This window comes from Ochotona princeps, chromosome 11 (assembly GCF_030435755.1).
Source record: "Ochotona princeps isolate mOchPri1 chromosome 11, mOchPri1.hap1, whole genome shotgun sequence".
NCBI lineage: Eukaryota > Metazoa > Chordata > Mammalia > Lagomorpha > Ochotonidae > Ochotona > Ochotona princeps.
The window spans coordinates 71,349,181-71,362,177 of record NC_080842.1 but is presented as its reverse complement, the minus strand read 5'-3'; the positions used below and the strand labels follow the sequence as shown (position 1 = coordinate 71,362,177).

General features: G+C 60.0%; 2 protein-coding genes across 2 annotated transcripts in view; both read left to right on the top strand.

The window, feature by feature from the left end:
- The window catches only part of JAKMIP1 (janus kinase and microtubule interacting protein 1), a 104,031-nt gene extending 99,224 nt beyond the window's left edge, over window positions 1–4,807 (top strand). The window contains exons 21-23 of the mRNA XM_058670306.1: window positions 973–1,038; window positions 3,655–3,699; window positions 4,763–4,807. Of these exons, the coding sequence (XP_058526289.1) occupies window positions 973–1,038; window positions 3,655–3,699; window positions 4,763–4,792 (141 nt within the window). The 3' untranslated portion in view covers window positions 4,793–4,807. The remainder of the gene's footprint in view (window positions 1–972; window positions 1,039–3,654; window positions 3,700–4,762) is intronic.
- A 3,860-nt stretch (window positions 4,808–8,667) lies between these two features.
- C11H4orf50 (chromosome 11 C4orf50 homolog) overlaps window positions 8,668–12,997 on the top strand; it is a 30,220-nt gene continuing 25,890 nt past the window's right edge. The window contains 2 exon segments of the mRNA XM_058670394.1: window positions 8,668–8,942; window positions 12,208–12,346. Coding sequence (XP_058526377.1) covers window positions 8,668–8,942; window positions 12,208–12,346 — 414 coding nt within the window.

Genomic DNA, 12,997 nt, shown 5'->3' with positions numbered 1-12,997 from the left:
TCCCTGGGCCAGCAGTGTCCACAGCCCCAGGGAGCTTGCTCCAAGACTGCCCCTAGCCCTGACCTGCAGAGTGGGGACCACAGGTGCAGCCAGCAACCTATATATAAGCAAGGCCCTGAGGGATGCTGGGGCAAGGCTGGAGCGTGCAACCTGCTAAGGATCCATGGGTGTCAGCCCCAGATCCCAGGCCCGGCATCACAGAACATTCTCAGGAACTGAGGCCTCCACTCCCTTGGCTGCCTCCAGCTGGCAGTTGCCTGGGAGCCAGCTCTGGTTGTGTTTGCCAGCCCCGGGGATGGGAAGCTGGAAGGGAGTGGAAGCTGGGTGTTGCTAAACCCGCTGAACAGAGTCCACAGGACAGGGGCAGGTCGGCAGGGCAGGTCGGCAGGGCAGGTCGGCAGGGCAGGACCCAGGGCTGTGACCAGCTGCTCTGGATTGCTAGAGTTCTCAATCCCAAGCAAAGCGGGTGGAGGTCACCTAGTGCAGGGCAGGGGTGGTGTGGACACTGCAGATATGTTGCCACCTGTGGGCAGGCTCCCACCCTGCCCCCCACCCCCGTCCCCGGCTCCCTGGTTAATTAATGTTGGATGAATGTGTGATTGGAGCCACCTAAAATTCAAGACCTGAATCAGTCTACCCACGTGCCTGTGTGTTTCCATCTGCTCTGGCCAGTTGCATTCTCATCTTTAGGGTATTTCACCATTCTAGTTCCATGAACTTTAGGAACAGGCAAAGCTCAGCTTAGTGGTAGAAGCAGAACCGGGAGTCTGGGGTTAGGGGACCTCGAGGGGCCATGTGCAGACTGAGAGCTGTCCAGGTGGGCAGGGTCCGGCATGCCGTGAAGCTGCCTTGAACTGCGTGCTTGTGACTGGGACATGTGGCTGCCTCTGCAGCCCCCAGTAAAAGCCCAGGGTGAAGCTTTGATCATGGGCACCTGTCTGTTTGGCTGACATGCGGCTTGATGTGTTTCAGAGGATCCGAGAACTGGAGGACAAACTTGAGCTTCAGAGGCGGCACCTGAAAGAGCTGGAAGAGAAGGTACCTGCACGCTGGGTGCCGGGCGCCAGGGGCTGCACGCTGGGTGCCGGGTGCCAGGCGCTGCACGCTGGGTGCTGGCCATGTGCGGCTAGCCACTGCGTCCTGTCCGTGAGGACTTAGTGCAAGTGTTTCCCTGCCAGGGCTGAGAGGTCCAGAGAAGTGGGTCTGTCTCCATAGACTCAGCACCTGCCTTGAATAGTTTCTGCTAAAGGCTCCTTCTTAAACAGGTTCTGCAGTACAGGCATGCAAGCATGTTTGTGTGCACATGGACACGTGTGTACCTGTGTGAACTGTGTGACATGTATGTATGTGTGAGCATGCATGAGAAGCGCGTACACATGTGACATGCACACGTATGCCTGTGTCTGAGATGTGTGTGTGCACATGTGCAGGAGAGATGTGGGTGCACGTGTGTGTCTCTGTGTGTTGGAAGGCTACATGTGAACATATGTGAGGTGTGCACACGTGTGTGAGCCCTGAGATACTATGCACATGCGTATGGGGTACTGTGCATGTATGAGAAAGACTGTGCATATGGGAGCATGTGTGTGCCTACAGGTATGGGTCTTGTTCCACCAATGCCCTCCCCCACACTCCTATGCTGCCACCCCCCAGGAAGCTCAAGGTGCCTTTATCAAAGGAGAATGAGTCCAGTGAGGCTGGGGCCATCTCCCGCGCACCCTGTCAGTGAAGTGACCCTGGGTGGTTCCGGAAGGTGCAGTTTCTCCCCCCACTCAGCTGTCCACCCATCTCTTAGGTGCTCCGTAGCCTGTCCCCACACCCCCAGCTCTCTGCAGGCAGGACCGTTGTTGGGGTGAGCAGGGATAGGACCTGTGTCCACACTGCACAGCTGCGAGGGGGCAGCAGGGGCTCCTGGGCTTGCTCGGGCCGTGGCACCTCAGTGTTTTGTTCCTGTTTTCATTGAGGCAGAGAGGCACTGTGTCAGTGTTCACATCTCGGACATGAGGCACAGGGTGGCTGCCCACCTGTCTGGGGTCCACTGGCCAGTGTGCCCAGGGGACAGCCCCGTGGGGGTCTCCAGGAGTGATGAGAATCAGGCCGGGGAGAAAGATGTGGGGGGACACTTGTGGGTTCTGAGTCTGGGGCTGTTCTTGTGGGAGAGGAGTTTGGCATGGAAGTCACCAGAAAGCACTAGAAGGCAGATTTCAGGGCTTTCCATAGATGGTGACACTCGCTGCCCTTGAGGGGATGAGCATGAGACCAAGCGAGGGAAAACAGGGCCCAAGGAACCTAGCCGCCGTCTGCCTGCAGCTTCAGGGCTCTGTGGCCTGGACAACCAGGCCTGGGGGCAGCAGGGGCTCTGTCTGAGGCCCCTCCCAGCGCCGGTGCAGACCACAGGCTGCCTCTCTTAACAAAGGGCTGGGCAAGCAAGGCAACTTTACAGGCAGACCCAGGGGCTGGGGTGAGCCCTGAGGTCTTGGGGTGGGGGTCTCCCCCATCCAGGCCTTGAGTTTCTACCTGGGCCTGGCCTGTGCCTGCCCCTCTCCTGGAGCCTGTGAGGCCAGCGTTAGGTGGAGGTGGTGAGAGTTCTCGGCCCTAGGCCCAGACCAGGCGGATGGGTTCTGCCTACGTTCCATCTCCCTGGTGGCTGTGTGACTTCCGTCTGGTCGGAGAGCAAGCAGGGCTGGACCTCGGCCGCAGCTGCTCCTGCTGATCGGCAGGTTCTGTGTCTGCAGGCTGGAGAGAGACACACACACACAGCCACACACACACTCAGGCCGATGCTGGCTGTGTCCCTGAGGGGAGAGCCTGTGTGCAGCTTTGGTCCACCTTCCTGGCTCTTCCCAAAACAGTGTGTGTGGGCGGCGAGGCCCTGACTCCGCTTGACTCCCCCTGCCTCCCCGTCCTAGACTGGAGCCCAAGGCTACTGAAAGGAGCCAAGGGTTGGCTGGGGTGGACTTGGGTTAGGGTGTGAGTAGGCACCTGCCCATCACCAGAAATGACCAGTGGCCGCTGGACAGCCTGCAACGGAGCGGGAGGGGCTGCAGCCAGCACAGTGCTCAGTGGCTGGGAGCTTTTCCCTACCGTAGTCATGGTCGCCGTGTCTCAGGCAACAGCTTAACATGCTGTGCCACAGTGACCATCACGTGCGACCCTGTGCCCTCTCATCCCCAAATTCAGCCAAGGACAATCCTCAGGGTGGGAGAAAACTTTGAGTGTATGGGGAGCCTGTGGCCATTTTCTTGCTTGTTGTTGGCTGTTAGAACACAAGGCAGGGCCTGTGTTGGCTGCGGGACTGGCTAACAAAGAATGCATCATTTTAGCTCAGGGCCTTGGCCGTCTGGACTTGAGTGTCCTAGGCACCAGTCTGCACTGGGTAGCCAGGAAGACCGGGCCCTGTGGAGTCGTGACCACGGCAGTCCTTCCCAGTCTGGGGTGTCCAGTCGTGGAGCCCTGGAGAGGGTCTCCTGAAGCCCCACTCACTCCATCCCTCTCTGAGCCCTGCCCTGGCGAGTCGCGCGTCCTCGTGAAATGCCGTCACCAAGTTCCCTGCCTCGCAGCTCACCTCTGTCTTCTTCTTTTTTTGTCTTTTCTTCTCGTTTTCGTTTGGTCTTATTTTATAGTTTCTGTTCCTGTTTCTGTTTTTCTCGCTAGCCTTCATTCTGTGGCCTTGACGATGCCCGCCAGCTGGGAACACAGGTTGGTACTCTCACCTTGGCCCTGGGAGAGCCAAAGAGTGATCAGACAGGAGCCACTCGGCCCTCTCAGGTTCCTGCTGGCCCTAAGGGTTGAGGCTCCTGCTGCTGGGCTCGCACTGCTGCCCGGGGGATTCCTGCAAGTCCCACCCCTGGGGCAGGTCCTGGTGGGCACGGTGATTGGGCCCCAGAGTCCTGGCCACCTGCCTGCTTCCCCTGGAGGTTCTTCCCACCAAGGGGCTCCAGTGGGTCCTCACAGGTCATTGCTGGCACTCGCTGAGGGCCATGCAAGGTGCAGAATTCTGGGCAGTGGGCACCCTGGGCTGGGAGTCTGTAGGGGATGCAGGGGGGTGGGCAGCCCCGTGTGAGGCCAGACCACAGTCTGTGTGCAGAGAGCTAAGGGAACTCACCCCTATGCCCAGGTTTAGCTTCAAGGGGTGTCTGTGCTCAGAAACTTCTGGAATGAAGCCATCAGGACAGCTGATCTCGGTGTGACCCTGGGGCCCTGGTGTCCCCATCACATGCTGTCACCTGAGTCCCTTTCTGTTCTCCCTATGCGAATGCCCAGATCAGGATTGGGGTCCTGGACATCCTTGGGCTGAGCACTGAAGCCAGGCCCCGGCCTGAGATCCTTGTGGGCATCCTTGAGGCTGGTGCCTGCCCAGGAGGGTTCTGTTCTGGAACCTTCTGTACTGCAGGGCTGGGCAGAGACTTGACTTATAGCGGGTCTTTATTCAGTGTTTGGGGAACAGATGCTGGGGTGGTCTCAGGTCTCAGAGGATAAACTAGGTCGTAACTACTTCCCCTCTGCTCAGACCTAAGGGTCCCCTGGTGTGGGGACCTGGGGTCAAGGTGACCTGGGGTCAAGGTGACCTGGGACTACTGCCCCTGTGCCTCAGGTCAGCTGGGGGGTTCAGGGCAGTTCTGTGGAGGGTGGGGGGCAAGTGAGCCAGGGGTTCCTCCAGCTACTGTAACCTGTGTGTGTGTGTGTGTGTGTGAGAGAGAGAGAGAGAGAGAGAGAGAGAGAGAGAGGGAGAGAGATCTCAAGCTATTTGTTTATCTTATAGAACAAAAGAAGAATTTATGGGACACCCTGAGAACCCCCACCCCCACTCTTCCTCGAAACCAAAATCCAGCAGCAACTGCAAACCTGCTCCAAGTCCACAAGCTGCCCGGAGAATCCGCACCCACCTGACAACAGCTTCTGGGGGAAACCTGCTGGGGCATGGCTGGGTGCGGCTGGCCCAAACTGAGCACCCCAAAGGGGTCGGGGTGTGTCTGTGCAGGGGGATTACGTCCCAGGGGTGGCCCCTTCTGGAACCTGAGTGACAGGAAACTTAAGTGCAATTACCAGAAATCAAGGACCAGAGAGCTGCTGCCCTGACCAGGGACAGACCTGAGACCTTGTCCCCCTCCACAACGCCTATCTCCCCGGTGGCCAAACAGAACTTTTCATGAGCCGGCTCGCTATCCACCTGCAGCCCACAGGTATCCCTGTGACTGAACCCCAGCTCAAGCCCCGTTGGTCCAACCCGGGTCTCAGAAGCAGCAGAATGGAGAACCCACATGAACCCACATGGACCTGGCTCTCACCTTTGTTGTCACCTGTGAGGGGCTGCTGGAGAAGAAACGCTCAGTGGGAAATGGACAGCACTGCCAGGACCACTGGGGCTCCTGGTGCAGCTGGAAGCCGGCCCCTGAATACACTGGGAGGCCTGTGGGTACTGGGGGCCTCCCGCCAAGGTGCAGGGGGTCGGACAGGCTTTGGCTGGTGAACTTTAAGTCCCGGAGGAGACGCTGGGGAGGAGAAGCTGCTGTTGGCTGTTGGACGTCCTTGCTGGCCTGTCACCACAGATTGGGAGTGGGATTCCACAGAAGGTGACGCCTGCTGTTGCTGCATCCACAACATGGGGAAGAGAAGATGCCGGAAAGACGTGGGGAAAGAAGCACTGACCAAGAGGGCAGTTGGGGCCGCTGCCGGTCGAGGGCAGGACGGAGCCGCTGCCGGCCGAGGGCAGGACGGGGCCGCTGCCGGCCGAGGACAGACGGGGCTGCTGCTGGCCGAGGACAGACGGAGCCGCTGCCGGCCGAGGGCAGGATGGAGCTGCTGCTGGCCGAGGACAGACGGGGCCGCTGCCAGCCGAGGGCAGGACGGGGCCGCTGCTGGCCGAGGGCAGTGTCGCCCTCCATGTCTCTGGTGCAGAAGGAGCCGATCCTGCACTTTCTGATGAGCACAAATGTGGAGACAATAAACGAAGAAATTCGAGCCATGGAGGGGAGCTGGGGGCAGGGAAGGGGACCCCACAGAAGACCGGATCCCAGTGTGTCCACCAGGTGGGAGGCCTGGGCAGAGGCCACCATCCAGTCAGACCACCAAGAATGACCCCGTCTGGTTTTAGAATCCAAATGCTTCATCCCAGATCGTGTTGCCCCAGCCCCAGGGACCACCCAACAGCCGGTGGCCAAGTCTCCATGCACTGAAGTGCTTGCCTGAAGAAGACACACTGGAACAGTGTGCCTCCCCCACCTGCTCAGTGCATGTGCACACAGACACACACATGCACACACACACCACACACACAAACACCCCGGCTTGGAAGCCCGACATGTGCAGTCACTTGCGGCCTGGTCACCTTCCTGCCGTAACAGCCGGAATGATGCCTGCAGCTCTGGGTCCGAAGCCTCACCTCCCGAAGCATCTGCTGGGAGCGCCAGGGAAGAGCCCTCTGCAAGCCCTGAGAGCCCCAGGCTGCTGGCAGGAGAGGCTGCACAAATTGTCCTCAGAAGCATCCGCACAGCCCATCGGGGTAGGGGGAGCAGGACCATTCTGTCTGGCACAGGTGTGAGGGGACAAGGTCCCCCAACAAGCACAGGAGGGACCCTGCTGGCACTTCCTGCTGGTAGCCAGCCTGGTTGTAACTGCCCATTGCCTGGGGGCCTTGGTGCCATGATGGCCAAGGTCACAGTCAGTTCATCCACAGCGCTCGGCACACAGGTGAGAAGTGTCCCTCACCCCACCCCCTGTGGCTGTGGTTGTTGCTCGAGGTGGGCCATGGCTTCCTGGGCAGCAGGAAACAAAGTCAGGGCGAGCCCGGGCCTGTGACCATGAGACCCACATTGCCAGAAGACATGTGAGCGCCATGTGTGGGCCTAGCTCAGCTGGGTACCATCCTCTGCGTACTTTACTCTTGTATGGAACAGAGCAAGCTCCGGTCTTTACGGCAGGAGGAAACTCAGCCACGCACGGAGCCCAGTACCTGGAGCTGAGGCCGCCTCCTCCGAGCCAGGATGGGAGCTGAGTGCTCAGGTTTCAATCGGACAGTCCTGGGTCTCCTGGAGACGTGTTCTGGGGTTTCAAGCAGCAAAAGGCTTGTTTAGCTTCTAGAAGGGTTTGCTGTCAGCCCTCTGTAACCACAGGCTCCCCCTCTATAGGGAGAAGATGCTGTGTCTGACTGGAACAGGTGCAGGCCTTTCAAACTCTGCTTATTTGGGAGAGGCAGAACGACAGAGGGAGTGGTTGCTCCTTCCCCACATGCGCCTGGCTGAAGTCAGAGCCCAGATTCCGCCTGGGTCTCCCACTTGGGTGGTAGAAACCCCACATCTGCAGAGTTTCTCCTGCTGCCTCCCAGGGTGTGTGTGTGCAGATGGGCGGATGGGGAATGAGGTGGGACTGCTACGGGATATGGGTGTCTCCGGAGGCGGCGGTGTAACCCACTGCACCACTCTGCCCTCCCCTCCGCTTTGTCTTGGTGTGATTTCCTGAGCAGCGCAGCGCATGTGCCAGTGTCTGCACAGCCTGAGCCTGCTGAAAGGTATTGAGACACACCTGGAGGAGACCTGAAGTCTGGGGGAGGGGCTGAGTGCAGACACTCAGCGTATGACAGAAGGCACTGGAGCATGTGTGGGCTTGGGTGCCTAGGGGGAAGGGCTTGGGACCACCCCCCACCCCGCCCCCGACACTGGGGCCGACTGCGTCAGAGCTGAGGCAGGAACGTCATCAGCTTCCTTCAGCAAACGCTCCCAGCTTCACCAAGATGCTGCGAGCGCCCATTTCCAGCTCGTACCCGTCTGTATGCCGCTCTGCCCTGGCCTGCCTGTGGCACCTGTCTTCTACATACCTCCTGGTCTCTGGCTGGCTCTGGGGTCACCCTGCTGTCCAGCAGACAGACACTAAGCCTTTGAGAGCCTCCATGGATATGGTCTGCACCTGCGGGAGCTCCAGTTCCCCTTCCGTGTGTGCACTGGCTCAGTCTCTCTATTCCTGTCACCTGCCCCGCTCCTGCCCCAGTAGGTCCATGCCCACAGCTGCCCATCTGCGAGTCCTGCTTTCTCTGGGATTTCCCAGCCTCAGCCTCTTCTGGGCTTCAGGCTCCGTAATTCCAGGTCACACTCAGAAACATGTCCTGCCTGTGCAGGACCCTTCCACCTGCTCAAGTGTCAGCCTTACCATCTGTGAATTGGACCCGTTAACGCTCCCTTGCTAGGACCCTGGGGAGAATCAGAATCGGTCAGGCACGGGAGGACCATGGGGCACAAGTGGTGCCCCAGGCAGCTTCACTTCCCAGGTCTTTTGTCCAGGCCCGAGTCCTCCATGAGCAGGGCCTGGGCTCATGGAAGTTTGGGACAAAGCTCACTGTAGGGAGGACACTTGGGCAGCTGTAACTGCAGAAGATTGCAACATTCTGGTTGCCTCTCCCGGAACTCTTCCTCCTTGCCTGCCTCATGGGGCATTTAATTCCAAGTGAGATTTCTGTCTTGTTACTGCAGGGAGCCTGGGCAGGCCGGCCTGCAAGACGAGAGGCGCTCATGCATATTGCATGGCCTTCGTGCGAGGGACACCAAGGCACTGCTCATGAATAATCCACCTGCCCCGACCCTACTCGGAGGATGTTTTGCCGTGACCACCTCCACATCTCCGGTCCGTGCAGTAAATTCACTTCATCAGAGCTGCGCCCCACGCCATACCTGCAGGATGGAGCCCGCCACGGCCAGAGGTCCGACTGAGAAGAGCTTCAGCTACGTGGTCCAGACGCCCAGTGGTGAGGGCTTTGACACGGTCACTGTGAAGCTCCACACGCGCTGGGTGTTTCAGGACGCGGAGGACACTGGTGAGGGGCAAGGTTGCCTTTCAGAGACAGTGGCTGGTTGCCCTGACATGGCCGTGCCTGGGGAGCAGTCCTCCGAGCAGAAGCCATGGGCAGTTGGGGACACAGACATGGATGAGTTGGAGTCTGTGCTGAGGAGCAGGTAATTGTGCTGCCAGAACTCTGTGTGCACCTGCACAGCCTGGTGTGCCGTGATCGTGGAAGCTGGCCAAATTCAGCTGGACAGAGACACCGCTGCTGACGCCTTGGTCCTTTCCGCTTGGCCCCTGTGGGCTCGGCTCCCGTGGGCTTGGCCCCTGAGCTTTCCCAGGCTCCTTTGCTCATGGAAGCCCGACAGGGAGGGAGGGGGCTGGAACCCTGGTCTCCTCTGCTCTGTAGCATCCCCTGGGGCTCAGCACCTGCTGGTGGCCTCGGTCCTGGCTCCTCTGGGCCCCTGGACAGAAGTGCCTTTCAAGTGGCTCACCCAGGCTGTGGAGACCCCCCTGAGGTCTTGGAGACTGGCTGTGATCGCTGAAGCGCCTTCTGTGCTTGCTTATCTCTGTGGGTTTCCTTGAGGCTGGCAGGGTTGGACACAGGATCCAGTTTGTTTCTCCCAAACCCATGCTCTCTCCTGGAGAGGAGGCGGGACCTTCCAAAGCTTTACCCTGAGCACTCCCTGTGTCTCCATGTGGCCACCCCCTGCCTGACAGCCCCTTCTTGGAAGGATGTGGACCCCTGCGGTGAGGGCCCTGCTTGGCCACCTGCTGAGGTCCTAGGCTTAGGCCTGCAGGTGGGGGTTTGGGAGGAACTCAGCCCTGCCAATGACTGAGCCCTGGATGTTGAACGCTTGAGGCAGGGACAACAGCTGGGCAATGTGCACTTGTTGGCACAGTTAACTCTTCCTCCAGAGACTGACCGGGCCAACCAGGTCAGCAGGCCCCGGGGAAGTGGGGCGGGGCACCCCTCCAATGGGAGAGCCATGGAGGTGGCCAGAAGGGGGCCTCTGTGCTGGGCCCCCTGAGGTTGTCCTTGACCATGTTGAGCTACTGTCTTTGCTGATGGGAGCCCCAGCCTGCAGGACAGGGGTGCGTGGGGGCAGAGGTGTGTGTGTAACACAGGGGTGCTGGAGTTGTGGCAGGGGTGAGAGAAGAGAGGCAGCTGGCATGGAGTTGGGCTCCCTCCCGTCCCCATCCCACATGCTCTCATGTGTGGGTGGGCTCGTGTCAGCTGCACTTGCAGGGAAACAGAGGCCTGAGCCCATTCATCTGGGGCTGCCAAGAGCTGAAGCCAGACTCTGCTTGTGCGACCCTGGCACAGGCTGCAGGCTCATCTCCCGAAGGGCTGGCCTGGCTGGCACAGGCTGCAGGCTGCAGGCTCATCTCCCGAAGGGCTGGCCTGGCTGGCACAGGCTGCCAGGTTGTACTGCTCCTTGGACTCCCTCCCATGGCAGTGTCGACCGGTACAAATCTTGAATCTACAAAGAACACAGCGGCTCATCAGAGATGAGGGAGGACAGCCCACCCCCACTGCTCCCATGGCAGTGTCTTGCATGCTTGTTTCCAATCTGAATCCAGTTAAATGCACGGCCATGTGCTCGGTGCCACACTGCATGGGTGTTACCCACTGTAATGTAGTGTTATCACCAGCACTTACAGAACAAGCCATGCAGTGAAGTGACTGAGCCTATCCAGTGTCCCACCCCGAGCCACACAGGGGTAGCTGGGACCTGCACCCAGGCAGCCCGCTGGGCAGTGGGGCAGTGGCCGTCCTGGGCAGGTGCACCTGCTGTCCCGAGGGAGTTTCCCGAGGCAGAGGGCTCCTCACACTGCAGGTGGGTGTGGTGCCAACTCTGTCATTCCTCAGGGAAGCGTGACCTGCACAGTGTGTGCCTTGGTTTCCAGTGGCAACAAACGATCACAAACCTGGTGGCTTGGAATGATGCAAGGTGGATGGCCATGATGCAAGTCAGAGAGGAGCCTTACGGGGTTGGCATACTCATGGGCTGGCATCAAGGTGTGGCTGGGCTGTGCTCTGTCTAGTGGCTGTCGTGGCGTCCCTGGCCCCTGGCTCTCCCTGCATCTTAGAGGCCAGCACTACAGCACCTTGCTCCTGTCTATAAGGATACTGTGGCTGCAGAGGATCCCCCACCCCGCGCCCCATGGGTGGCCCGGGAATAGCCCCATTGCCAGACCCTTGACTCAATCACCTTCTCATCCCTGGGCTCCAGGGCTGGGCCTGGGACTCCTTGGTGGGGCAGGGGGCCGGGATTCACCCACCTGGGCTTAGTCCTTCCTAGCCTCGCATAGGTGTGGCAGAGGGCCAGCATCAAGTGTGGGCCTCTCCTTCCTGCTCGGGTGTGTCACAGAGATGAAGAAGGTGAGATTTTCTTTCCAGAAACAGAGAAAATGTCACAGCCAGCCTGCAGGTGCCCAGCCCTCCTCATGGAGACCCCCGGGGCAGCTCCTCTGGGCCAGCTGGGAGAGTCTGAGGCCATGCACACAACAGAGCTCTCCCCGTCCCATCCCTTCTGGGATCCCGTCGCAGGAGCGGAGTTTCAACAGTGATCGGTACTGTAGCTCACCTTTACAGGTTTGCACTGAGCTGGGCCCTGTGGCCTCTCTCCTTACACAGGAACACGGGAGTGAGGGTCCCAGGGTTGGGCTAGCCCAAGGAAGGCCCTGAGGTCGGCTGGATGGCAGGGTCTGGAGGAAAAGCTAGGGTATTGCCCCAGGAGCAGAGCGTGTCCTGGCCAGTCTGCCTGGTGGGCGCTCGGGCTAGGTCCAGCAGACAGGCAGAGAATGTCACAGGGGTGCCATGGGCTCCCATGTTCCAGGCAAGGGCGACAGCTCCGGGGCCCAGGCAGGGACAGGCAAGCCTCTGTGTTCGCTCTGCGTCTGGCGGGAGCTGTAGTCCCACTTCCTCTCAGGCTTTCTACCTCCTTCCTGCGTGGGTCTCCTTCCAGTTGAGCTCTCCGAAAGCCATCCCCTTCCAGCTGGGGGCTGCCCCTGTCTCACCTGACCTCTCGGATTCCGTTACCTGTGTGTGGTTGGAGTCACCTGCAGGCCGGCCATGTGACAAGGAGGTGGGCCGGTGCACACAGACGGCCCTACTCAGTGGCTCAGGCTTCATCGCTCTCAGCCACTCTTTTCAGAATGCAGGTGACTGCTTTCGGGGTGAGAGCATCTGTGGGGTGTCTGATATCTGATGCCTTCGATTTCAAATGATAGCATGGAGGCAGAGTGGATACCCGAAGGAAAGACGCGAGCAGTGGGTGGGATGCCCCATTGTCGCGACACCAGAGGAGGCTGAGTGGGTCCACACACGTTGCGCCCTCCCCTACCTGACACATCTGTGTGTTCCCTGTCCCGCCCTGAGCCCATGCCTCCTTGTGCCCAGGCCCTGAGCCTATGCCCCCTGCTGTTTTGCAGAATTCAGGAGCTGGAGCTGTCGGAGAGGAGGCTCCTGCAGAAGGTGGACCAGCTCGGCACCCGTGTGGTCCGGGAGAGAAGTGCCTCGCTCCGCACCCGGGAGACGCTGCAGGCGCTGCAGACAGAGCTGGCCGGCCGGGTACGGCATCCTCTCTTCTTCCTGCTCGGGTGGGGACATGCGAGGTCAGCGTGAGGCAGGCCTGGGGGAACCCTTCCAAGGGTACAGGCAGTGGCCTTGGCTTCACCCTTTCTGGAGCTCCTCCTCCTTTGGGATACCCTGGGGCAGGGGTGGTGGTAGAGCGTTGCTGGGAGCTCTCACCAGAGGGTCGTTTTAGTGGACTTTGTGCCTGAGGTGAACCAGGGCCAAGACGGGAGGAGCTGTGCAGACCTGTCCCCAGGGAGCTCTCTCCCGCATATAGGGGTTCAGAGCAGCCGGGAAGCAGGTACAAGCACTGCCGTGGCGGGGAGGGCTGGGCCCCCTGTGTGGGCACTGGCAGGTGGGGCCAGGAGTGGGTCCAGGTGAGTTGGACTGTATGGGGAATGGTATGCTGGGCCCAGGGAGCAAAAGTGTGGAGGAGGTGTGGATGAACCTGCCAGAAGGGCGGAGAGAGAGTTGGCAGGCAGGAAGGAGAGGCCAGCCGCAGGCAATGGGACGCGGGCTGTGGGCGATGGTTCAGGGTCACCTGGCTGTGTTGCGGACAGCGTTCTCATGGTTGGGGACAGAGAGATGAAGGAGACTGGGGACAGTTAGAGAGGTCCCCAGAGTGGTCAAAGGGTGGCCTCTGGAACC